The sequence below is a fragment of the Phytophthora cinnamomi genome, assembly GCF_018691715.1.
Source record: "Phytophthora cinnamomi strain GKB4 chromosome Unknown Contig17, whole genome shotgun sequence".
In the NCBI taxonomy this organism is placed as follows: Eukaryota; Oomycota; class Peronosporomycetes; order Peronosporales; family Peronosporaceae; genus Phytophthora; species Phytophthora cinnamomi.
This window is the reverse complement of record NW_027150950.1, coordinates 1,329,559-1,354,029: the sequence shown is the minus strand read 5'-3', so window position 1 is coordinate 1,354,029 and position 24,471 is coordinate 1,329,559. Positions and strand designations below refer to the sequence as shown.

Below are 24,471 nucleotides of genomic sequence, written 5' to 3'. Positions count from 1 at the left end.
AACACCATACCTGGAGCTGGTAGGATCCGAGGTTTCAATTGGAACGTCCCTTCGTAGAAGCCCTCACGCTACAGCAGCGTCGATATCGAATGCACCCAGGACGAAGCGAGCGTTGCCAAACGTTGACTGTGTTTTTGTACTAGAGTCTGCCATTTTGGCAATGAAGCAAATCGGTCGCGAATTTTCGAAAATAAGTGTTGCCTTTTTTATTGGTCTATGCGTGTTCTGTATCTGCGGTTAACTGTAAAGCAAACGCTCCAGACGGATTTCTATTTTGGTTCGTAGTTCAGTACGCATCAAGACATGGATCGCACTTTGTGAACTTCTGCTGTTTTTGGGGCAGTCATAATCACCTGGGAATCAAAACAGTAGTTTTGTACTGTATTATGGAAATTCCTTTAGCACGTCCCTCCTCTCAGGAACACGAGCAGGATCTGCGGAACAGCGTGCAAGTCGTGATCGGCTTGACGGCGTAGGTGGTGTGGTGCACCGATTGGTGATCGGTGACGGCGAGTGATAGAGTAGAAAGGCGACGGGGGGAGTAGAAGTAAGTGGGGGCAGCGAGCTGCGGTCTGGCAGATCGACCCTCAGTTGCGATGTGTTGCTGGATAGTAACGAGTCAAGACTTGTAATACACTAGTTGCGCCGAAACGGGGAAGTGCCGTGCGACCAGGGACGTGTCGGCTAGACACAGGAGTAATTGACAGAGGTAAGCGATAGTGGTGGGCGGTGCTCAGATGAGGGCGACGCATCGAGTAGGGTGGCGGGACCACGGAGAGAAGCCGTGGGGGCATGAGGTGCACTCCTGACAGCACTTTGGCCGTGAAGAGGAGCGCTCTTGAGTGCTTGGGCTTGCCCGAGTGCGGTGACGGAGTGTTGTTCGACCTATTGCATGTCCGGTGGGGGTCACCTGTGGCTTGCCGGAGCCCAGGTTGATTGTATTCCCCTCAGCCGTCCCTATCCCCGACACGTCTGGCGAACGGGCCAGTAGCTGTCTGGTCGATCATCGTACTTCCTCGCACTTGCTGGCAGTCGGCGCCATACTGGTCTACCTAGGCGTGGACGCGACAACGAAAGTGTTAAGTTCAAGAAGGTGGACGCGCGACATCGCAGGCAACCGGGCTAGACGGGACCTGGTTACTTGTCGGATGGACATGTGAGACTACGGGCAGCGGGCTAAACGGGACCTGGCTACCCGTACTGTGGGAAGGACTGGGCTAGAGAAGACCCGTCCGGAAAACTACATCATTTTTCCGCTGAGTGGAAGTCATCTCAGACGTGAAGATCGACCGTCTGTTCTTCAACCGGGATCAAATCTCGTCCTCGCCGAGCGGCTGCGTTTGTATATTTAGGTGCCTTGGTTTCCTACCCTACACACGGGGCTGTAGCATGCCGTCCCCGTGCGGGTAGGGTTTCCCAACGCGAGGCAGGATTGTGGGAAGGCCAGACCAGTTCTGTTGTTTTAAAATGAAATGGATGGAGCTTAGCTGAAGCCCTCTCCATCTTCAGCTCAGTCCCAGCTAACGGGTCGCGGGTCGAACACACGCACAAAAACTTCTTACTTTTAGGGGAACTTTCGGGCTGGGAGAGCGCCGAGTGCGGACTCTCTGCTAGCTAGTTCCAGAAGTCGGCTTCTTTCCGTATTCGTTACCTGTGCGATGTGAGCAAGTGAGCGAGACAGAGAGAGAGAGAGAGAGAGAGAGAGAGAGAGAGAGAGAGAGAGAGAGAGAGAGAGGACAAATCGGCATCGTGTATTGCAATGGATGGAATGTAGCCGGCTGCAGCTTTGTCGAGAAAGGACAGGAGCTGAGCCCCCCAACTGGCCAGTTCGGGTCGTCATTGCAGTAGTGATGTCTGCTTTGCCCCGCTTACCACCCTCGATGCGAGCGACGACACTGATTTCTTGCACAGCCGCGTGTAGATTTGAACGTGTCAGCGCCCAGTGTACGTGGTATTAGATAGTGAGTGTGTCGATACCCGACCGATACATGTGTGTGGCTCCACCTGATCGTACGGAGTGCGTGCGGTACGCGCGCGGATCTTCTCCGACGTTCCTCGCAGCATCCTGGGGTTTACTGGACAGGTGGCATGCTGACACCGAGCTGATACCGCCGTTCTCAGTCGGGTAGGCTGCGATCGGCAAGTCCATCGGAAGGGTTTTCCGAGCACGGACTGGAAGGATCGCTCCGAGCACTGGGCACAGAAACTGGCGACCGGAGCGTTGCAGCATCCGCGGTATAATCTGCCCGGACGGATTGTGTTTTTATCCTCGTAGCCGAATGCGGACGGACACGGCTGAGCGCGCGTCGAGCGTTGCTCTACCTGAGCTGTCGAGAGCTACGACGTCCATAGCTTTTAACACGAACCACCCGGAACCGCCTTGTGCTGACAGCCACTATCTCCGACCGGCAGAGCAAGAAGAAGGAGGCCGTCCACAGACCCCCCCCCCCCCCCCAGAGCGCCTGGTCCGAAGGTCGAAGCAGCTGAGTGAGGTGAAACAGGTCTCCAGAAGACGGATTGAGACTGGTGTTTCCGGCCAGGGCGGGGGGTATCAAGGCGGCTGATGCCTTTGAGTAGCATGCGGATCTGTGTATGGTCCGACGGAAATGACCGACCTGAGGCGGAAAAGAAATGTCGGACTCCCATGAGCGTGTTCAGGATTGTAAAGCTCTGTATTGGGCAGTTGGATCCATAGCCATGTTGAAAACCGGAGAAAGTGAAGTTTGATATAGTGTGTAATTTGGTCGGCAGCGAAGCGCCGTCCAACCAAGGGTTCAATCCATATCGAGCCGTGAATGCTCCCTCGACGGTGAACGCGCGACGATACTTGGTGTAGGTTGAGTCTGCCACCGAATGCTTGCGCAGATATTGCACCAAATCCGTTCCAGGCCCAGGATATCCACTCGCGGATGGACCTGTGACCACGTATACGTGCGTTTAGTAAATCTTTGTAGCGCCTGGGGGGGGCGTCCTGAGATCTAGGATCCTGCATCCGCCGTTCCTGGAATGTGTGACGCAGAAAACCGTAGGCCATACGCCACCTCACACGACCCGAGGAGACGGATTATGGTCTGAGCCCGAGTGTTTCTAGATGCCATCAATCATTGCCATGCTATTGCTGATTTGTTGTCGATGCGGAAGTGTACGTGGATCGGGTTCGCGTCGCAGGTGTTGTGTTCCTTACACCAGGCACCCGACCACGTGTGAACCGCAAACGCACAAGAGAGCAGTTCCCTGTAGTTAATATCAAATTCGTTTTGGTGCCAATTGTGGAAGTCGTTGATGAGCTTCCGTTCGGTGTCTGAGAATGAGTACGTCAGAACCTGCTGATGTGGACGTTCCAAGGTACACAATCCAGTGTCCGACGCGTCCATTTATAGGACAACATCGGCCGAAGGGGATATCCTGAAGTAGCTGAGAGGAACTCCGCTGAGGGCTGATGAGTGCAGTATATGTTGCCACCAGACAAAAACTTGCCTCATGTCGGCTGTGATGGATACTTTGGACCACCGATGTAGGGTTGCTTCAGGTCTGCGAAGACATTGCAGGAACAGCCTTACTGGCCGCAGACACGTAGCTACGTGGCGAATGCAGCTGAGGAGGGACCCAAATTGGGTACGGCTTAGGGAAGTTGCGTGGTAGGCGTCGAAGACTAGTTTGGTAGCCTTTTCGGTTTTTGGCCGGTGGCACGGACACCGTGCACTGCTCCGTGTCAAACACGAGCCCCAACACTTTCTAATGTGTGCTCCACTGGGTGAATTTGTCGTCATTGACAGCTTCGGGTCCCAGCACGGTCATTATGACGCACCTTAGCGATCGCTCCACATCATGGCGGGAGGAACCGATATCTGCAGAGATGCAGCCATGGTCGCCCACCCAGTGATAATTGAAAAGGCCCATAGGATGTGCTGAATTGGCAGTCTGACTGTGGATATATGAGATGGCATTGCTGCCTACGCTATAGTATCCGGGGGAACAGGCCCAGCCAAAGCACGCCGAGATATCGATCACGAACGCATTGTCCTCCAGCACTGTGCCGACAAAGCGGTGAGCTGATTGGCTATGAATGCCGAGGTTTCGAAAGCTGCGGCGAAATCCCCCGGAAGGATCTTGATTACATGATCAGGGGACCGAGCGCACTGAGCAAGGATCTCCTTAGCGATGACGTCGCAGTGTTCATACAACGTGTCGGGTACTGATGATTTTTCGGTGCGGTCGTTGATAGACTGACCGTCGGGAAAGAATAGAACATGGGTGACCCGACCCGACACCTGAGGGTATCCATCCCCTTTATTGACGGCACCAAACGGGCTAAGAAAGAGCCCCGGTCAAAACTGGGCAAAGTCCATATCGAGGACAAGACACCGACCGAGATCCTGCTCCTTCCTTATGTTCTTGCGGAGGATGTTAATTCGTTGGCGGGCTGATGGGTAATTGGGTGAGGGAGACAGCCGAGTCATCATTGATCGCGTAAGTATGACAGAGACGCCTTTACGAATGATAGATAAGAGCTTGGGAAGCTGGATGTAGTTGCTACACGCGCGTTAAATTAGGTCTGGATGAAATGTTTTTATGTTTGGGCGTTAATCCGAAGGAGTTTGCCCACGGTAAAGCTCCACTAGCCCTGCCAGCGAGCAGCGGGAGCGGCATTCATAATACATATTCGGAGAGAGCGCGTTTGAGCGGTATGTTAAGGGGCTTACGAGGTTCGCCCGCGGGACCGGCATATACTGGGGTGGACGCACTAGGTAACGTCATATTGACGGCCGCCAAGGCTTTGCGTATTCATTTGAGGCGGATTGCTTCGCATAACCGAGACTTGGTGCGGCAGAGGAGTTAAAACTGGGTTACCTGTTGGGCCGTTGGTGGACAGATGTAGGGGTAGGCTCGGGCCGCCCTTGAATGTATTCCCGTGGTCGTGTGTAGGGCATGATGAATGCCGCGGCTGTAGACGACGTGTGAGCGAGATGTGTCTGGTGGTGGACCGTTGAGGTTGGCGTGAGACAAGACAGCGTCGTCCAAGTCTGTAGCTTGTGTGGTGAAGTGTCAATCAAGAGAGTTCTCCGAGGGGGGGGGGATGCCCATCAATCGCCAGCTAGGACCGGGACGGATCCAGATCCATGAAAGGCGATGAAAGGACAAGCGTAGAACCGGAGGGACGCATGTGTGAGCGTGAGAAACGACGGGATCGACGGAGTGGGACCGCGACAGGACAGGATTCGTGGCTGATCTGGACGGATTACCGATCGGGCATAAGGATCGAGGCAGATCGTCGATCGGCATACAGATTCGGGCAGATCGCCGATCGGTGGAGGATGGAAAGCATTGGAAGACACAGCCAGGGCAAGAATCCGGTTAGCGTCTAGTTGTAGGGTCAGAGTAGGGATGGTAGGCCGTAGGAGGACACAGGCTAAACATAAATCAGAGTCGAATTTGCATCCAAGAGCACAAGCGCTTTCCAAGTCATCCGATCTCGAGGAATAACATTGGCCTCGACATCAACACAAAGGGAAATGTAGCTGATCTAGTAATTTGGGCTTAGTCTGGAATAATACATTGGCCAGCTTTCCGTGCTCTAGTGATCTACTGCTTGTGGACAAGTTCTCGATCGACCGGAGTTGTGTGCTTGGCCGGCGATCGCTTCTTCTCTCAACGAACTCGATCCCGCTATAGGAAGCGGCAAGCAACTCAAGGAAAGGAAGAAGGAAAGGAACGCCCGCGAGAAGGCAACAACTGGCCCCGGATCAACTCCAGGCCACTCGATCGGAGCTGAAGACACCCGGTCGAGGTACCCAAACGGACGCAAGATTCCCGCACTGATCCACCCCATTTCCCCGCGACACGCCAAGACAGTCAATCTTCACCAGTGTCGTATCTTCGGAGCCCCGAGAGAGCAGATCCATCCCTCCGACGGGTACACAAGGTGAGACGGATCGTTGGGGGACCCCCTCCGTTTGTCGGTGTCTGGGCAGTGGTGGGAGTCTCGATCTAGCCTTAAACAGATTTTGGCAGATCCCGCTCCACCAAACTTGACTTGCCTGGGTGAAGACATTTGAGGGTGATCGAACTAAAGGATGGGAGCCGCCTGGGTGCTGTGCTGCGGGATGGTGGGGCCCGAGCTGCTTGTCTGGGATTCCGGCCAGAGTCCGTGGAGAGCGCTAGCCGGACTGTGTCGAGGACAGTGGTGGTGCACTACGGTTAGACGGCTGTGATATGTGTGCATGAAGTGTAGCGTTATTGCTGATAGACGCAAGATGTTGCATATATGAGGTAAGGCTGGGTGGCGCTGATACGTGTAAACGAGTCGCAGCATTACTACTGATATAAGTGGGATGCCGTGCACACAAAGTGAACCGAAGCGCTGGTGAGCCAGCCGCGTCTCGGCATCATCACTTCCGGCGAGAGCCGTAGTGGCCGCGGTGATTAGAGCCGCAAAGCCTGTCGATTAACGTTTGGAGCTCTCGGTGGAGAGGTGCCTCCCACGTGTGTGCGGTATAAATATGCGCTCTTCTCGCGAGTCTCCCCGAAGCACATGCCACCACCGAAGAAGCGGAGGCATGGCTCTGTACTGTCGGAGCGACGTGGCACCAGTTGTCGAAAATGATCGGGTATAGTAGGGACTCGTGGTTGTGTGGTCGGTGGCGTTGACTCGCAAGTGGGATTGAGCGCCGCTCCGGAATCTCAGAGCGCGGTGCTGGAAGGATTTGAAACGCAAGCAGCCAGTCCAAAGACTTGTACTCAATTGCGTCTGTAGCTGCACAAAAATCTGTCCACCATGTAGGGGTGTCCTCTGCCAAGAGCCCTACCGCATGCCCCAAATACATATTCGCGTATTGGAGGGTGCGCGTGACGCGCAGGTTGTTGTTGCTGGAAATCGGCTGCCTAGTTGTCAGTTACAAACTGACGAATGTGGTCGAGTAGATGGTTCATGTGTGGGTACCAGTAAATGGTGCTAACAGCGCTCAAGCCGCTCAGGGCAAGTAGAATATCATCGTGGGTCGACACCATAGGTGGTGCTTGGGTGGTTGTGGAGTGTTACTGAAGTTCATAGAGACATTCAAGTTGTTAGAACTGCGGGTGAAGCGTTCGTCATGCGCCAAAGGTCGGAAATATGTAAGTGAAAGCCCATGCGATCCAATGCGTACGCTGTATAATCCGGTCGCTGTCGGAACAGACATTTCAAACGGGATGCAGGTTGAATCTCGGAACCAAAGAAGAGTATCAGTGGGGAAAGTGGACGCACCGTCCGGCCTCGATAGGTTCGGGATGCTGCGGTACGCGGCCAGAATGTGCGAAGGGTGAGGGGTGTAATCACCTCTTCTCCGATGCACTGTAGACGAAAAGCTGGAGACGAGAGGCTCGCGGAGTCGCACGGGAGGAAGGCCGTGTTATACAGGACAGGCAGTTATGTGCTATGGGCGTGTTCTAGCTGGGCGGTTGTAGGTACGCGTATCTCCGGGACAGCCAGACGGTCGCGTAGCTCTAGTACTATTGCGCTGAGGGACCCCACTTGGGCTACCACTGGGTCCGTCCGTTGGGACTCGGAGGGCTCGAATGTGGCGTAGTCGGTAACGCCGGAACCGGAAAGCAATGACGCAAGGTCAAAGTTGGCATCACCGCAAGTTGCAGGCTGAGTCGACGAAGGGATTAGCTGGGCTGGTGCTTGAGACACACTGAATGGCCCCGCCGCTGTACCCGGCGTTGTGCCCGCACTTGATGATGGCAGGTCATTCTGCAGAGGAGGACTGTCCAACTAGATGATTAGCAGATGGTAGCGCATCCGCCCCTGGCGCTGCAGTCGGTCGCTTCACTGTAGGTGGTAATGGCTCCTGTTGCGTGGCGCTGACGGGGCCATGTGAAAGGTCGGGACCCGGAGTTGGAGCGGTGCGAAGTAAAGTCCCTACCTCTGGCAAGGCCTGCGCGGAGGCGCGTGCTGCGGTGCCAATTTTCTTTTTTGCCTGCTGCTTTGAGTGCGTCGTAGACGCCCCAGTCTTTCGGGAAGCCAATACGGGCGGCGCCGATAAGACATCGTCGAGAGTGAAGCCGTGAGAGCTTGATCCAAATTGGTACGGCTTCTTGCGGAGCTCCACGGAACGCAATGCAGCGTCTGCATTCCGTTTCTGCAGACGCATGCTAGTCCGGGGAGTTGTAGAGGTTGGCGTCGAGGTTGTGTCGTAGGTCCCCCCAGAGGTTTGGGGCGGCTTGGGTCCTCGGGAGGGGCTGGCGGCCGCCCCGGTGAGAGCGGCGTCAGGTTTCGCAGGTACCCGTGGCGAAGTAGGTGACGCGATGAGTAAGGTTGAAGGTGTCGACATGGCAGTCGGTTGTTGCAGGGGGCGAGGACGCGAGGGTGGCAGAGGTCGAGCTTGCGGGGCTGAGGGCGAAAAGCCGAATGATCTTCTTGCGCTTTCATCCTGCTGCTGCCTGACTGCCACCGAGATAGCTCGGTCTGGACTAGAGGGGTTTCATAACGGTCGTCCAGAACCGACAACGGAAGCACCTTTTCGTGATCTTACCACTAAAACCACCAACCCCAGTCGTTGTGACAATATATGATACGGTTTCCAACACTAGTGAGAATCGTCACCGAGGAAGATGCTGCTTAGATAAACCGATCATACTCAATATTTCGAGTTTATCGTTGGCCATTGGCTTCGTCGTGAGATCGGAAGGATTCACGTCAGCCTTCACCTTCCACAAGTCCACGGTCTTTTTTACCACTTGGTCATGCACGTGGTGCCAATGTATCTCGATGCGTCACGTCCTACGACTGTAGGCTGGGTTAGTAGCTATTACTTGGCTGCTCGGTTATCGATGACCACCTATTTAGGCCGATCAGCAAACGGAGAATCCTATCCAATGACTGGCGATGGGTCTTGACCGCCAGTTAGCTCCGGCGCCTCGAGCCTTCTCCTCACCCCGTGTCGGCTTTATTTATCGTGCATCTCGATGTTATGCTGCCTGACGCGGACTCGCGCTTTCCTTTGGTGTTGCGGTGGGATGTTTGGTGCCGGCGCCGCTGCGCCGCTGGATCGTACGCTGTTTGGTGGACTACAAGACGTCCGAAACGCTGTAGCTCCGTCACTGTTGCTCGTGAACGCGACCGTCATGCGCAACGTGCTGGGGATGGCGGCTGATGGAATGAAGGACGTGGCAAATCTGGATGAAGAGATAGTCAAGAAGTTCGAGGACAAGACGCTGTTTGTGTACTCGACGGTCGACGAGTGGGTACCCACCGAGTTCTTGCAGGAGTACCAGGTGCGCTTCCCCAACGCTCAGCACCGTGTGGTGCCTCAAGCCCACGCCTTCATGATGGAGACGAATAAGACGCGCGATATGGCCGCTCACATATCGCAGTGGATCAGCGACGTCTTGATGCCAAGCAGGTACGCGAAGTTGACGCATCAGCAGCGTAGAACTGCCAGTTGCTCTTAGGTTTTACTCTCTTTCGCATTACGCGTTGCTCCTAAGGTTCTTTGGATTAACTGAACACACGGGTTAGGGCCTTGGTGTTGAATTGTAGTGTTTGGCGAATGAAAATATCGTCACTCCCCGTTCGTAGTGTTGAACAGCGGCATCATCTGCTTGTTCTTGGGGGACAGAGCCATGTACATGATAGTTGGCTGCATGAGCACCAGCTTGGTAACGTTCTGCGGGAACCTCCTCGCGACGTCCAGAGCAAAATAGCTGCCGATCGAGTGGCTAATGACGACATTGTGCAGCGCCGGGTCCTCCTGCAACCTCTGGTTGAGGTAGAAGGCCTTATGCTCCAGCTGCTCCTTGAGCGAGCAAGCTCGACCGTAGTTTTTTCACGGCATGAAGTGGCCGGTGTGCGACAGACAGCGCACATCGTGGCGCCTGCCGTGCTTCCGGACGATCTCATGGATGAGAGGCAGGTGTTGCAGCAGTGCACTTAACGCGTAGCGATGAAAAGAGAAAGTAATTCATTTCTGCCTGCGCTCACTTGGTTCTTGCAGTTAACCAACGATTTACCCACGAGAGGTACTCCAACCGTTACGCATCTCTACTCATCTTCCTACACTCCTTCCCTGCGCAATCCAGGACCAATTGTTGCTCACCAACCCGATCTTCTCACGCAGTTCGAGCACTCGTTCACTTAGAAGGGCATTTGTAAGCAGGTCCGCGAGTATGTCCCTTGTCGTGTAGGAATTCACGATTTTACGAGTCCTCGTCCCTCAGCCTCGACAAATGGGACGAGTCCTACCAACAACACACGCTTCCCTCGAAAGCTCGGCGAAGATTGTTGGGAGTAAACCTGAAGACCAGGTCCGATCCCTTACACGGGGCTGGAAATATGCCTTGTGTTGAAGTATTGGTCAGGTAGGTAGAGCCCACACACAGGCACCGCCACACAGGCACCGCCAGCCACGAGCAACGACTGGGGTGCGTGAATATAAACGCTTTCGCGCTAAACCCACTGTGGTCCCTCAGAAAGGAAGGGTACCGAGCCGGTCAAGGCCTTTGACAGGGGCGCCGAGGTGAAACCTCGGCCAAAGCGTCAAATACACTGGGAGTGTGTGTGTGTGTGTGTGTGTGTGGGGGGGGCACGCCACGCACCCAGGACAACGTACAAACATACAGGGAGGACTCTCTACCTCCCAACACTCGGCCATTATCCACTCTTGGCCTTACCAGGGCGAACTCTCGGTCAATGTACCTTAAGCTCACCGGCAGACATACCTCGCGTCGGCCGAGCGTATCCAGACCCTACAGCTAAGCTAGCTAGACTTACCGTAGACGGACTTGACCCTGATGGCTTGGGGGGAATATTCTGCTCTGATTTAATAGTTAGAGGCGGTGAGGCCTCGACTATAACTAATCCCTAATGTCTATACAAATATCTAATATAGACCGAGCCTTCGGTCTAATCCTACAACCGGACGAGCCTTCGTCTTAAGTCCGGATTCCTAATAGGAGGCAAAAGGTGTATCCACTATGACTATCTAGAGAGCTCGGCGGAAATTTATTCGGACCCGCCGTGCCCCACAGTCACTAACTAGTCTCCTGTCACTCTGGCGCGGTAAATGTGAGTAGCCAATAGGAGACCTCGGTCTTCTCCTCTCAAAGCCTCGATGCCGTTAGACCTCGGCGTGGCGCTTCACAATCAAAACCCAACACCATAACGGCCCCCACCTCGACACGAGCCTGCCCAAGTGGTGAGCGTCGTGGTGCGCTTCTCCTATCGCCAGCATGTCGCGCCCGCCGAGCCTTCAGCGTAACAAGTGCGTCGTTCCGCGCGAAGACGTCGGCTGTGAGCTCACGGTAAGCTATGCGAAGTGCTGCGGCTTCTCCTATTTTCCTTGCTAACATCTTCGGTATCTTCATCTGCTGCAGTATGACACGCATGCACTCACCGCGCCTTCGTCTACCGGTGTGCCTTAGTCAACCGGCGCCTTCTCGGTTGGCCGCAGCCGCTGCGGTATCAACCCTCGCCTCCGCCTCCAACAGCGGGGCGCCCCGACGTTTCGACAGAGTCGTCGGCCGAGCACTCAAGGGACGAGACTTCGATGGCGACCGAGCCGTCAGAGACTCGGCCCCAAGTGCTGAAAGCTCGGGCCTGAGTGCTCGGGCGCGCCCAAGTCGGGGCGACGCTTCAGAAGCGACATGGTGAAAAGGCGCGCCGAAGAGGCGCGTCTCGGAGTCCTTGCTTAGGTTGCCTCCGCTTCGATGACGACCAAGCCGTTGTCGACCCGGCCCCAAGTGCCGAACTCTCGGGACCGAACGCTCAGGCCTGAACGCTCGGGCCTGAACACTCGGGTGGATAACTCGGGCGACGCTTCCGAAGCAGCGCGCCGAGGAGACATCTTCGCTCGGTCGCCTCCAACTCGGGCCACTGAGCCCTCGAGCCCTCGTTTCCGCTTCCACGTTCGCAGCCGTAGTTAACTCAGATCACCGAGTTGTCGTAGCGTAAGGGTAGCTAGCTCTCAGGTTTTCGCTAATCGTCTTTTCATCACCTTTGCGTATCTCGTCACCTTTCTCCAATCGTAATCTCCACTCGTAAGCTCGTTCCAAATTACATGCAAATATACAATCATTTTGGTGCAGTAGTCATTTTCGTCTGCTTGGGTGGGCTGCATCGCCCCACCGGCAGTTCATCATTCGCGACAGGTTGCAGCTAGTCCTCGTCAGCGACTTGAACCATTTGCAACGTCGGTCGCGGCGTTTCTCGCGCAAGTAGTCGTACGGCAGGCCACCGCAAGACAAGTTGGCGATTGGCTCCCACGAGGGCTCGTCGTAACCGGCCCACTTCACCAGAAACTCTCTGACCGAGCGCTCGGTGCTGTTCGAGAGTGGGAGTCGATCGTCTAAGATCGCTTCCACCTCGTACTCGCCAGCGAGCTGGTCTGGCTCCCAGCTGTCCTCGGGCAGCAGCTCCTCGTCAAAGTCAAGTCTCGATCCCTCGGTGACTTCTGGGGTCAGCCGAGTTCTCGGTCGATCGCCGAATTCGCTCACAGCTATTAATCGCGACACATGTACCACCGGGTAGAACCGGTACCCACTTCGATCAGGCAGTTCCAACTCATATGCATACTCGTCGACCTTTTTCTTGATACGGAAAGGTTCATGCCAGCGATATGCAAGTTTCTTTGTCAGCCCAGGTTTCACGCGCTCCATGTATAACCACACCCGATCTCCAGGTTTGAACAGAGAGTTCGCCACCGACTCTTCGTCGGTTCCATCAGTTCTGTCGACTCTTCGTTCACCGTCGGAAACGTCGTCCTGTACTAACCCAGGCATGGCTGCCCTCTCCAGTCCACTCAGCGTGGCGTTATGCTTCTCAGCACGCCGAGCCTTCTCGGTCGCCGGATACTCTTTAGCCATAGCCAGGGCGATCTCTTGTTGTCGGTTGACTTCACGTCGCCACGCTAAGGCGTTGGACTGCCGGCCGAGCCCTCGCTTAAGCGACGACGACATCGCTCGAAGGCTCGACCGAGTATCCCAACCATGCACGAGATAAAATGGGGTGTCCTTCCTTCTAGCATCATGCGAATTGTTGATAGCGAAGATGAGCTTTTCCACAATCTCGTCCCAATCTTGCTGGAGCGGGTCCTCCGCATACACCCGCACGGACTGCATTACGGTCTTAACCGAGCGTTCCTGCTGGCCATTTGCTTGCGGTCGGTAGCTTAGTGTAGCCCGAGACCTCGATTGCATCATCTCGGTGAATGCTTGGAAGACCTCGCTCATGAAACGAGGATCTCGGTCGTGACGTATCAACGACGGCGCACCGAACCTTCGGTAGACGCATTCCTCGAACGCTTGTGCCACACAGAGGGCTGAAGTGTCGGCCATGGCTTTGCCCATGACAAAACCCGTGAATGCGCACTGAAATAGCAACAGTGCGGTGTTCCCTCGCCGAGTCATCGGCAGAGGTATAACGAAGTCCATCGATACAATTTGCATCGGGCGCTCGGCCAGGATGTTCCCTGGTGAGTACCCACGGAATTGTGGGACGTTTTACTTGTGCTACAGTCCGGGCACGAGCGCACATGCCGCTCCACATCAGCGAACAGGCCGATCCAGTAATAGTCCGCCTTAACTCGGTGGTAGATGCGGACGGTACCTTGATGTCCGCCCTCCAGTGAGTCATGGCAGCTCTGTAGGACCTCCTGGACCATTGTTGTTGGCACCACCATCCTAAATGTAGTCTCGTCGGTCCGTTGTCGTCAGCACTCGGTTCGTGCACCGCTGTTGCATCAAGCCTCGGTTGGGCCTGTTCGTCGTTTAAACTCTCGGTGTTGGCCCCAGTTGGGCCTGACGCGTGTTCTACGCGGCCTGTATCGATCACCGATACTTCCTTCGCAAAGCGGACGTGTTTTCGCCGCTCTTTTGCTTGGCGTCTGGTCACCGCGGCTACATATCCTGATTCCCGTACAAAATCGAAAAAAGTTCGACTACGGTTTTGGTCGTGCGGTGTCAGTACTTGAACTGAGTTGACAGAACGTGTAGTCTCTTCCGCCGAGTTTTCCGATGCGTCCGCCGAGCCTTCGTAGATAACTTCTCGGATTCGATTCAACTCCATCAATTCTTGCTTCCTTTCATCACTGTCCACTACCACCGAGGCATTCTTTTCCAATGTTTCGCTCGCGAGCGAATCAGCGGCCGCATTAAATTCACGTATTGCATGCAAGTATTTCACCGAGCGAAGTCTCGCCGTGAGTTCCTTGTGCTTGTTCAGTTGTGCCATTAACGACTCCTTACGACAAGCGATCACCCCTAGGGATTGCTGGATTGCGAGTCTCGAGTCTCCCACGATAACTAAGTCCTCGACCCCATGTTCTAGATCCGCCGAGACGCCATTATTCATGCCGGCGTACTCGGCGAGGTTTACCGTCGTGGTTTCGAGAAAAGCACTCGCAGCGATCACTATATTCCATTCCGGGAGTTTCCACAAAATCCAGGCACAACTGCCATAGCCACCGTGTTTTTCGGTTTTGGCTGATCCATCGAACGAGAGTACAAAACCTCGGTATGCACGGGGCAGTCGCGCATATAGCAACTGGGAGTCCATACGAACAATCGGGGAACCACGTGTCCGTGGGGTCACCGGGGCCAGCGAGTCTTCGAGGTCGACGAAACTAGTAATGGTCGACTGCAAGAGTTGCGCAAAAGCGCAATCTTTCTCCTTAACTCGCTGCACCACCAGGTGCCACGGCGACAGTAATACCGCAAATTGGGTGGCTCGTCCAAACAAATTCCTCGACTTGTGGACCCAGTCGAGTGTTGAAAATCGCGTGTAGACATGGATGGTCCGACCTGCGAGTTGGGTGTAACACACCTTCAACATTTGGAGCAGGGCCAGGACCTCCTTTTCGGCCGGGTGATAATTAATCTCTGCGTCCTTGAGGACTCGGCCGCAGAATCGTACCGGGTGCATTTTTCCACCGTGCTCTTGCGTCAGCGTTGTACTGAGCGCCCACCCATTTGCAAAGAGTGTTATGTGGACTGCTCGGTCACGGTCGAAGTGTCGGAGGATCGGTGCCTCACCGACCTTTCGTTGTAATGCAGCAAAGCTTCGCTTGGCGGCACTGAGGTCATGCAATCTTCGTCTTTCAGCTGATATAGTACCGCTCCATATACTGCAAAGTCTTGGATGAACCGGCTGTAGTAGTTAAGCGCACCGAGGAATGGTTGTATCTCCTTTTTCGACCGAGGAAATGAAAGCTCGGCTACTGCTTTGAGCTTTTATTGGGTCAGCTCTAATGCCTTCTCGCGTCACCTCATGCGACAAAAAATCAACCTTGGGCTGCACAAAGATGCTCTTAGTGAAGCTCACACTATTACGGCACTCTTCGAAGCGGGCGAGCAGTCGGTCCAAAGTCTCGAGGCAGTCGTCAAATGACTCACCCCCGAAGCAAATACCATCCACAAATGATCGGCGCCCAAACACCGGGAATAGCGAGGACTCGTCGGGTTCTCCAGTTGCGAGCATGTCGGCCGCCGGGCTATTAATGAGTTCCGCGACCGAGTCCTCGGCCCGAGTGCTGTCGCAGCTTGCCTCAAACTTCGTGGGTGCCTGGTTTGGGTCAGGTGACGGATCGTCCGACGTCTCAGCCAGGGTCCGTCCGAGGGTTCGACCAAGGTCTCGGTCACTCTCCTCCGCACATCGCATTAATTCTGCGTAGTGTTTCCATCCACCTTTCGGTTGTACAAACCCCCACAGTGCATTATCGAGCATGCGTTGGTAAATCATCGGTGCATTCTTTAGTCCAAAAGGTATCCTGAGCCACTCAAAGTGACCGAGGGCACACACGAAGGCCGAGATTTGGCGAGCCCTCGTTGTCATCATAATCCCCCAAAATCCACTTACTGCATCCAAAGAGCAGTACCACAGATACTTCTCGAGGTCGGTGAGAAGGTCATCGACCAGAGGCATTGCATATTCCATGATTGCGGTGATGGCATTCGCCATCTTGTCATCAACACACAGCCGGATGTCCTCGCCGTTCTTTTTCAACACAATCACGATTGACGAAGCCCACGGGCTGTTCGAAAACGCTATCAGGCCTGCCTTGAGCAGGCCTCGTAGTAGTTCGTACAACTTCCGTAGGTGCCGAAGGGGCACTCGCCGAGCTCGCTGTTTGATGGGCGAGTGTTCGTTCACATCGATATCACACACCACCCCATAAGCGGGCGGAGGCAAAGCATTACCACTAGAAATCGTGATCTTCTCGTGCTTCTTGAGCACTTCCACAACGCGATCCTGGCGTTCCGCACTCACCCCTGGGAGACGCACATTCGGCGCCGAGTAGTCGAGGTCTGTCACCGAGGACTCCGTTAGGTCGGGAAGGAACGCCAGTTCGCGAGCGTAGGCCTCTAAGTTGATTTCATTGGGCATATGCTCCGACGAGGGTTGATCACCCCCGTCATCTGCGCCCTCTTCCGTTGCCAACGCAGTAGCTACAGACATGTACGTCGCTTCTAGGGTATCCATCGAGTCTTCACCCGCCGACTCCTCGGCCGAGTCTTCAGACAGCCCAGGCTTACGTTGGTAATAAGTGGATTCCGCCGCCTCTGGGGCCTCATCGGTAGACACGCTTAGTTCTGAGCTCACGTCGGAGCCATCGTCGCTGGGCTGGTCGAACGTGACTTCGTTCGTAACCTTCGCCGAGGTCTTGGTACTAGCGAACTCAAGCTCGGCGCGTTGAGTAGGGAGCGCCACCGGATCATCACCCACTGGTGAGCCGTCGGCGGCAAGTTGCTCCACCTCTTCGCCTCTCGCGAGTTCTCGTTCCCAAAGCTCGGCGCAGCTTAAACGGCAGGTCCGGCTCGACGAGTCGTCAGGCGGCCGATGTTTTATTCCAGTCGGGGTTGGATAGCTCGGTCGATTGACTGCCGGTGGATGCGCGGCGAGCCACTTCTGGTAGAGTTCGTACTCGCGCTGGAGCAAATTCTCGTCGCAAGGTTCCTCAAATGCGGCCACCTGCCACTCTCGGTACTTGGTCGACTCCAACCGAGTGTACCGCTCATCATACGGGAGGTCTCCAATTGGGACCCACAGAAGCAGAGGCGTGTGAGCTCGGCAAGACAACAGCCGATCGCTCACATTTGTCACTCGTACTCGAGAGACCTTGCCCCGTCTAAGCGCTTTCACCGTGGGCACCAACGTCTCGGTCCGGCGTATCCACAGCTTGTGGGTCTCCTCCGAGGGTTGGCGCTTCGGTGGTCGATAGTCAACCCACTCGTGGCCGGGGATAAGTAAATCCTCGGCGGGTCCGCTGTTGATGTGCGGACCGAGACTTCGTTCATCGAGCATGTTGTTCGTCTTGATGAGCGGAATGCTCACCTCGCCCGGCAATTTGGCAGTCGCGGGGAACATGTCCAGGTGCTCACCAGCCGGAATCATAAAGTCGGTGCCGAGGACTACGCCCACACCGGCGCCATGATCCGTAATCCACAATTCAAACTCGTACACTCGTTCCCAACCGAGCGTCACTTTGACCAAGGCTCGGCGCTCTGTAGCCATCGTTCCTTTGGTAAACCCTTGTATTTCCATACAGCGGCCGTGACCCTGAATTTCACGCAGCCGCAACTTCTTTGCAAATCTCTCCGAGATCACACTCACATTCGCTCCTGTGTCCAAAATGACTCGGGTGCGCACATCGTTTACCGCGCCTCAGGCCAGAGCTCTCATCCGAGCGCTCTGGTCGAATTTCCACGCGGACCACCACCCCAGCCTCTCGCCCGGGAGTAACTTCAGCACTCCACCGAGCTTTGGGCTGGTGCGTCCTACCGGCACTGCGCTTGAAACCCAAGCCTCTGTGCCACTTCCATCTTCATCTTCATCATTCGCGTCACTGATTTCATCTCCACCGAGGTTTCTACCTCTCTCCTTTTCATTTTCCATCGGGTTCACATATTCCTTGTCATTGTTCGGCCATTTGCACTTCCCCACGAACGCGTAGACACAGTATGCGTCGATCGCGGGTTCGGCTAACTGTGGCAGCCCGATTGGGACCAACCCAGTTTCAGTTGGCGGGCTGCCTAGTTTAAATGGCCACCGAAGACTAGGGGGTGTGAGGTCCTTCTTCTCAACCTTCTTTCGAAGGAGAGAAGTGAGCGCTTGAAGAGCTTCACATTTTCCGACATCATGCACTTGCTGACATAGCTTGCAGCGACTGTAGCAGTAGTGGGCCGAGTGACCGAGCCCTCCGCATGCAGCGCACGATCCATATTGACGGGGGCGACCCTCGCGGTTATCGCGGCCGAGGTTTCGATTTCCTCGGTCGAGGTTTCGACCGAAGTCGCCACTCTTGCGCTGACGGTGGTCGGAGCGGGCATAGGTCCCGTCTGCTGCTGCACGTCTTTCATGATCATTCGCCGCGGCTACGTGCCCACCTTCATCTTCGGAGTTGTAGTCAGCACTATAGTCGCCGCCACTTTGATCGTCCTCAGAGTAGAGGCCGTTGCCAGCTTCGCTCTCGCTACTGCTGTACGCGTGTCGGCGTGGTGACGAACGCTCGGTACGGCCACCCCTAGACCCTCGGACTTGGAGTTCGGTCATCATGTCGGCGATCGAAGCCTTTTCCAGCGAGATTTGCGGCACATGGCGCGAGTCATCGCGACGGCGGTCAAAGTCACGGTCCCGACGATCGTATCGGTCGCGACGGTAACCGTCACGCGAAGAGTCGGTGCGTCGGTCATCGCGTCGGTAACTGTCCTGCGAAGCCTCGGGGCGTTTGTCATCGCGTCGGCGAGTACTCTCACGGCTTCTCGGTGGGTAAGCCGAAGTCTCGCGGGACTGTCCACGCTCTTCCAACTTCAAGATGTCATTAATCGTGTCTTCCAACTCGTGAATGTCCTTCACTCGAAAGTGGCAGAGCCGCCGTTCGAGCCCTCGGTCCCCACACGACTCGAGGAATCGGTGCACATGGTCTTTCGCATCGAGACCACCCTTCTCGAACCGGAGGCCAGCGTTGCGAGCGTAGCCATTCAGTCGATTTAGGTAGTCGCAAATGTGCTCGGCACCATCCCTCTTCGCCGAGTAGTATCGAGCCTTAGCAGACTGCTTGAATTGCGAGCAGTAGTACTTAATGAAGGCGTCGCTTAGCAACTTCCACTGACGTTTGGTTTTCCTCGGAAGTTGACGGTACCAGTGAAGGGCACCGTCCCGAAGGCTTAACTCAAACGCCATGCACCACTCGTTGGGCGGTGTGTGAGTGCCCTTCATCTCGTAGACGAAAGCTCGGAGCCACTGTATCGAGTTTTCACTCTTGTTGCGGGCTCCGGAAAAATGCTTGATCTGAGCGAGGGGTCGGTGGGTCGCGAGCTCAAGTCTCGGTGTCGAGCTCAAGCGCTCCATCTCGCTGACCTCTCGGACCTGGCGGACCAATTCGTCACTAGGACTGTCGCGGCCGTCAACGTGGTCCAGGTAGTCATCATCGCCATCATCCTCGTCCGAGGAGGCCGACCGAGGGGCGAACCGTCGGCTCGTTTTCCCGCGTTGTGTACTGCGAGTGGGCTTCGACCCATCGGTGCGCGAAATGTGTTCCGCGCGGCTCGCCGACCGGGGAGTCACCACGTGCGAATCCTGGAAGTACGGCGTACCCTCGGTACGAACTGAAAACAAATCATCAGTAGTCTGCCGTTTGGCCGAGCTCTCTGGTTTCTTCTGAGGCGTCTGTGGGACTTTCGACGGGTCGTCCTCCTCCTGCTCCGCCGAGGCCTTGGTTTGGCCAGCCAGACCGATGTCTGTGGCGCCAAAGCTCAGACGAAGCTTGCGCTTCCACTTCTGGAGCTCACGGCCAGCTATGGCGGGGGGGGGGGGGGGGGGGGGGGGCAGTCGCGGATTGCGGTGTCCGACGGGTGAGTTTGGGGCTCGCACCCCATAGCCCGTAAGAGTGACACCGTGTCCTCGGCCACCTGAGTGGTGCTAATAGAGTTCACTGGCCAAGCCAGCTCGCCTTTCAGCTCCACCCAAATGGCCTGTCGGACCGACTTGGGCGAGTATTGCTGCATCCACTCGCTTTCTTCCATCATTTGCTTGAACACTCGTCCAAGCACCTTGTTTGCAGCTGGAGTGCTGCCATTCATCGGCGGCCGGTTGCCTTGGGTAACCTGAGGACCCTTAGTAACCTGCACCAGGGCTTTCGAGCCCTCGGTGCCGTCCTCGTAGTCGTCGTAGGCGTGGTCCGGCTCCGCCACTTCATCAAATTCGGCGACGAGGTTTCGCGAGAGCGAGCGGGGAACCCCGCTGTGTCCCGCGGACAACATCGCGTCTTCCTGGTCGTCCGTCTCCCGCATCGCTGCAGATGACTTCTCTTCCAGGTCATCATAGTCCATCATTTCATCCTTGGCGTCGGAATCGTCATCCACCGACTCTTCGAAGCTGACCGACCATTCGGTGATCACCGACAACCGAGACGTCAAGTCGCTAGCGACGGTTGACGAGTACTCGGTGGTCCGCGCGTCGACTTTGCCGGCGTTGCTGGTACCGCTGACTTGGATCCGTTCGCCATCTTGTTCTTCTTGTTCTTGTTATCTTCTCTCTTCTTCTTCCTTCTCTCCTCAATGCTCGTTAAGGGGCAATACCTACACAGACCGTAACAACTAACACTCGGTCACACCAGTCCCGGGTCGCGGCACGAGTTGTCGTGTAGGAATTCACGATTTTACGAGTCCTCGTCCCTCAGCCTCGACAAATGGGACGAGTTCTACCAACAACACACGCTTCCCTCGAAAGCTCGGCGAAGATTGTTGGGATTAAGCCTGAAGACCAGGTCCGATCCCTTACACCGGGCTGGAAATATGCCTTGTGTTGAAGTATCGGTCAGGTAGGTAGAGCCCACACACAGGCACCGCCACACAGGCACCGCCAGCCACGAGCAACGGCTGGGGTGCGTGAATATAAACGCTTTCGCGCTAAACCCACTGTGGTCCCTCAGAAAGGAAGGGTACCGGGCCGGTCAAGGCCTTTGACAGGGGCGCCGAGGTGAAACCTCGGCCAAAGCGTCAAATACACTGGGGAGGTGTGTGTACGCCACGCACCCAGGACAACGTACAAACATACAGGGAGGACTCTCTACCTCCCAACACTCGGCCATTATCCACTCTTGGCCTTACCAGGGCGAACTCTCGGTCAATGTACCTTAAGCTCACCGGCAGACATACCTCGCGTCGGCCGAGCGTATCCAGACCCTACAGCTAAGCTAGCTAGACTTACCGTAGACGGACTTGACCCTGATGGCTTGGGGGGAATATTCTGCTCTGATTTAATAGTTAGAGGCGGTGAGGCCTCGACTATAACTAATCCCTAATATCTATACAAATATCTAATATAGTCCGAGCCTTCGGTCTAATCCTACAACCGGACGAGCCTTCGTCTTAAGTCCGGATTCCTAATAGGAGGCAAAAAGTGTATCCACTATGACTATCTAGAGAGCTCGGCGGGAATTTATTCGGACCCGTCGTGCCCCACAGTCACTAACTAGTCTCCTGTCACTCTGGCGCGGTAAATGTGAGTAGCCAATAGGAGACCTCGGTCTTCTCCTCCAAAGCCTCGATGCCGTTAGACCTTGGCGTGGCGCTTCACAATCAAAACCCAACACCACACCCTGATCCCCACAGACGTCGGCGTTAAAATACCCTTGTCAGTCAGACCTCGGAAAAATTATTATTGAATTGCAATTACTGTATTTTTTGTACTGAGATATTTATTATTGGACCCCAGGGTCTCCAGTACAATTATTACTGAGACAGTAAAACCAGTAAATTGGATTTTCATACAAAACATAAGTATAATGCATTTTGCAATAGAAAATTATTACAATAAATATGTATTACTGAACATGAAATTATTGAAATTATTATTATGGAATTTGAAACTTTGCAATTCAATACTATAGAGTATTTTCCGAGGTCTGTTGTCAGTGTAGTCCGCACAAACTTGAGCTTGATGTCCGCATGTTTAGCTCTTCCTGAGCTCACTTCGTTTGTGATCTGCTTTAGCGCAGCCTCGTTGGCCGTCACCCTAGCACTTGGCAACTCTACGCTCAGCCCAATTTCAGTGAACAGCTCGTGTCGCCACAGCACAGCTTGTCCTCCGACTGATGCCGCCACAAACTCCGCCTCGGCAGTTGAGAGCGCCATGGCCGTATGTTTCGTGGATTGCCATGCCATTCACCTGCACAATTACACCTCACCAATTTGCAATCTTTGACGTCTCCTGCAAAATCTACGTCCGACCAGCAGCACAAATTCACTTGTACATCCCCACGTGAGTTACCCACTAGTTGTAGCTTCAGGTGATGCGATCCACTGCGATAGCGAGCGATACGCTTTGCCGACTTCCAGTCTTGCACTGTCGGGGCGTGCGCCCTTCTCGTAGCACGGTGAACAGCGATTATAGGCTCCCGACCAAAGACTGAAAGTCCTTCACAGTAGCCATTTTCCCGTCATTCCCAACTGTAGCAGGCAGAAAGAAGTTTATTGCTGTCATCGCTGAGCGCTCCAGTTACCCCTATCGGCACCCGTACGCTGTCTGCATTGTCCAGTCCATGCGTCTTGAGCATGACCACGATCGCATGTTCGTGATCCATTGTGTATCCGTGTTCGTTGCATGCTCAATGCGCATTCCTAAGCACGTGGACACTCTCCCCAAATCTTTCAGCTCCAGAACCGCCATCTCGCCGAAGAACGCATCGATCTGAGCCTCCATCGTGGCTGTGACCAGCAAATCATCCACATACGTCCCGACAACAGGGATCCCACCACTATTAGCTTGAACATGGAGGCGCCAGTCCGACAGGTACTGCGAGAAACCACGACTTCGGAGCAACTACAGGACTTTCCGCCACAGCCGCACTGACTGTTTCAGCCCGTAAATGCTCTATCCGAACAGCAACCCCAATTGGCTGACGTGATCGACGCCAAGTTCTTCGAGGTCTTCCGCCGTAAACTCCATTCCTTCAGTAATGTACAGACATATTTCCAACCCATCTTCAGTTGGCGCTTTTTCAAACGCACTTGGCGCATCACCATGCCGAGACGGCAAGCCCCAAATCATCGCGACAGTTAGCACCACGGCAACTCCATCACAGGGGCAAAAGTGAGTAAGTAGCCGGCTCCAAAAGCCTGCTCGTTGTCACACGCCACGAGACGCGCCTGTAGCGTCCAATCGTCCCGTCACTGGTTTTCTTCCTATTATAAACCCACTTTGTGCGCAGACGAGTGGTACTGGGTGCCACCTTAACCACTTTCCAAGTGTTTTTTTTCTTTAGCGACTTGAGCTCTTCACCTTCTTCAGAGCGCCACTTCTCACTTTCAGAACTTCTACGCTCCGCCCGAAAACCAGTAGGCTCTTTGTCACCAGCTTGCACGTCTTCGCCGCACAAATCACTTGCTACAAGCGCTCCTTCCGATCCTTGGTTACTCAGACCGTTTTCATCGTCAGCTTCTCTGTGACGGAGCGATTTCCTTTTCATTCGACTCGACCGCCGTAGCCGCGTTCTTTTTCAACAACGCGGGCTGTTCGCTTCCTCCAGCGTGATTGACTGATCCTCGCGGTACTACTGGCGATGTTGTCATACTCATCGCTGTTGAGCGTCTCCACCGCCTTCTCAGCAGCGAGTTTCTGAGTGATGAGATCGCTGGGCCCATGATGCAGTGTTCGATGTTCTTCACGTGACACGTCACAATCACTTTGCGGTCTTGCGGTAAGTACACCCGATACCTCTTGGTCTCGTCGCTCTTTCCGACCACGATGCCTGCTTGTGATCTTTTCTTCAGGTGTTTATTGTTCGTGTCCACAACAACAGCACACGCAGACCCACACACGACGACATCTTGCAGACTCGGCGCTTGGCCAGTCAGCATCGCTAGCGGTGACGTGCGACCTTCATTGGCACGGGTCGGGCTGCGATTCAAGATATACGCCGCAAACTCAGCAGCATCTTCCCAGAACGTTAGCGGCAATTCCGACGCAAACCGCATGCAGCGCACCACTTTCACCACTGGTCGGTGCATCCTTTCTGCCTTTCCGTTAGCCGCTTGATTCTTGGCTTCGCTCTTCTGGCGCGTGATCCCAGCATTCTTGCAGAACTCGTCTACGTTGTTGTATTCAGCGCCGCCAACCGTGCGCAGAACATGAACTTTACGCGCAAACCTCTCCTCGAACCAGTTCAGAAAGTTTTCGAAGTGCGTCGCAGCCTTGTCCTTCGTGCCCATCAAGAAGATCCTGCAATAGCTGGACTTGTGGTTCACTGAATGGAACGAGTCCTACCAACACCACACGCTTCTCTCGAAAGGTCGGCGAAGATGGTTGGGATTAAACCTGAAGACCAGGTCCGATCGCTTACACCGGGTTGGAAATATGCCTTGTGTCGATGTATCGGTTAGGTAGGTAGAGCCCACACAAAGGCACTGCCAGCCACGAGCAACGGCTGGGGAGCGTAAACATAAACGCTTTCGCGCCAAACCCACTGTGGTCCCTCATAAAAGAAGGGTACCGGGCCG

General features: G+C 54.9%; 3 protein-coding genes across 3 annotated transcripts; 1 reads left to right on the top strand and 2 right to left on the bottom strand.

The window, feature by feature from the left end:
- Positions 1-9,105: 9,105 nt before the first annotated feature.
- On the top strand, positions 9,106-9,499 carry IUM83_04773 (uncharacterized protein; the record flags this gene model as incomplete). Its single annotated transcript, XM_067928870.1, has 2 exons — positions 9,106-9,383; positions 9,469-9,499. 2 exons carry the CDS (start codon positions 9,106-9,108, stop codon positions 9,497-9,499), a joined length of 309 nt encoding a protein of 102 aa, XP_067796348.1.
- A 43-nt stretch (positions 9,500-9,542) lies between these two features.
- On the bottom strand, positions 9,543-9,770 carry IUM83_04772 (uncharacterized protein; the record flags this gene model as incomplete). Its single annotated transcript, XM_067928869.1, has 1 exon — positions 9,543-9,770. The coding sequence occupies one exon, from the start codon at positions 9,768-9,770 to the stop codon at positions 9,543-9,545; it is 228 nt and encodes a 75-aa protein (XP_067796233.1).
- Positions 9,771-12,066: 2,296 nt separating this feature from the next.
- IUM83_04771 (reverse transcriptase) lies at positions 12,067-24,183 on the bottom strand (the record flags this gene model as incomplete). The annotated part of the gene is made up of 5 exons (XM_067928868.1): positions 12,067-13,344; positions 15,830-17,382; positions 18,358-19,750; positions 19,882-20,347; positions 23,690-24,183. The coding sequence occupies 5 exons, from the start codon at positions 24,181-24,183 to the stop codon at positions 12,067-12,069; spliced, it is 5,184 nt and encodes a 1,727-aa protein (XP_067796347.1).
- Between the last annotated feature and the right edge of the window lie 288 nt (positions 24,184-24,471).